The sequence below is a fragment of the Chanos chanos genome, chromosome 6, assembly GCF_902362185.1.
Source record: "Chanos chanos chromosome 6, fChaCha1.1, whole genome shotgun sequence".
In the NCBI taxonomy this organism is placed as follows: domain Eukaryota; kingdom Metazoa; phylum Chordata; class Actinopteri; order Gonorynchiformes; family Chanidae; genus Chanos; species Chanos chanos.
In genome coordinates this window covers 1,207,501-1,209,378 of record NC_044500.1, presented here as the reverse complement: position 1 = coordinate 1,209,378, position 1,878 = coordinate 1,207,501, and the positions used below count along the sequence as shown (strand labels likewise).

The 1,878-nt window shown below is 48.9% G+C and overlaps 1 protein-coding gene across 1 annotated transcript in view; it reads left to right on the top strand.

Annotated features, from left to right (window-relative positions):
* Positions 1–1,878, top strand: part of iws1 (interacts with SUPT6H, CTD assembly factor 1) — a 15,624-nt gene continuing 13,746 nt past the window's right edge. The window contains exons 1-3 of the mRNA XM_030777455.1: positions 1–389; positions 740–837; positions 1,185–1,704. Of these exons, the coding sequence (XP_030633315.1) occupies positions 350–389; positions 740–837; positions 1,185–1,704 (658 nt within the window). The 5' untranslated portion in view covers positions 1–349. The remainder of the gene's footprint in view (positions 390–739; positions 838–1,184; positions 1,705–1,878) is intronic.

Sequence of the window (1,878 nt, the reverse complement as noted above, 5' to 3'; positions counted from 1 at the left end):
CCATTTTGGGGAAGCCGTAAGCAGGCAATGCTCAAACAATAAGTGTTTATATGTTTTTTCAGACCTCAGAAAAGTTAGACTTTTTATGTGCACAAGCTCAAGCGGTCGCCGTGTCGCTTCAGCTTTTGGGAGTATGATCAGCTGAGTGGGAAGTCTGATAAAAAAAAAACAGAGGTGGGCTATTAGGTCAGTGAAACAGGCCCACGTAAAGAAAGAGTTTGTCGGTACAACGCATCCCTGTGGTCTCGCTTTTTTTAATCATATTTAACTCGACACACTCTTTCTGACGGTGTGTGAACTGCTGATCTGATTGAACGACTGGAAAAACTGTTCTGTCCTGACGGGGCCAATGGATGGCGGAGATGAACTCTTTTCCGGGAACCGCTCTGGTAACTACAGCTTTGTTCTGTCTTTTAAGCCCGGATTCAGAATTAGTAAGGTGTACGGTGAAATAAGCCATTGGTTTATGTATTAAACTCCCATTGGTCTCTTGCTGAACTAGTTGTAAGTAGCGACGCTCTTCAGGGTTCGGATGTTTACGTTAGCTGTGGACTGAGGCAGGAGTGTCCTCCCGAGGGAAGCTCTCGGTTCGCCAGAAGTCAAAAGTGTCCAAAAGATCATCGGTTAACGGACGATCTCGTTTGGATGCTCTTGCCTTTTGACTTAAGTTATTCAAATTGATGGAACATCCCCGGTTTTGTTCAGTGAAATTTTAAGCCTCTTGGGTTTTTCGCGGTAGATGACGGCAGTGGCACCCCAGTGCAGGACGAACATGCTCCGGCATCAGACGCTGAGGAGGAGGAAGAGGAGATGAGGAGTGAACCGCGACATTCCGAGGTTCTTTTGTCTTCATGGGCCTGTCTCACTCTGGTGTACACACACACACTCACACACACACACACAGAGTTTTAGGGGAGACCTTTATCAACATTTTTGCCATCTTGCTGTTATCTTAAAATGCTTATATAATGATCTGTGGCTGTTGTTAGAGGAGTTTGAAGTTGTAAACACAATACACATGGATACGATGAGATGCATACAGACAGGCACAGCAATGCTGTTTGAGGCAGAGCGTGTTTGTAAAATATGTCAGTTGTTCTTTTCTTTAAACACCAGAGCAGAGTTCTTATCGTGGTAACGGTCAGATCGTAACTTTGTTGTTCGTGAATGTGATGTCTGTTCAGGATGAAGGGAGTGACAGGGAGCGCGGAGCCCGCGGCGGGAACGCTAACGGCGTCGGCAGTGGGTCGGATCGGGATGAGGGCGGGGGAGCGGACAGCGACTCCGAGCCTGAGCGTCCGCGGCCAGCAGACAGCGATGAAGACGACGATGACAAAGAGCGGTCGCCCCCCAAACGAAGGGGCAGCACTTCTGACAACGAGGCAGAGCCGAAACAGCGCGGCAGCGACTCGGAGAACGAAGAGGAGTCCAAACAGAGGGAACAATCGGACGTAGAGAAAGACTCAGACAGCGAGATGCCTAGAAAGAGGAAGATTGAGTCTGATGAAGAGGAGGGAGAGAAGGACGCTGGGAAAGAAGAGGAAGGCCAGGGCAAATGGAAAGCCGTGATGAACTCGGACAGTGAGGAGGAGGAGGAGCAGAGAGAGACAAAGGCGGAGGAAGGCAGTGACGCTGAGCAGAAGGGGGCGCACAATCGACGGGCGCTGGACGAAAGCGAAGATGAGGAGGAGGAAGATAAACCAGGTACTGCTCACCTGAGAAATACGAGTGTTTAAGATAAACACATCGTCACGCGTGTTCATGAGTGTTTAAGATGTCTCTCACACTCACCAGACACATCGTCACGCGTGTTCATGAGTGTTTAAGATGTCTCTCACACTCACCAAACACATCGTCATAAGTGTTCATGTCGTTAAC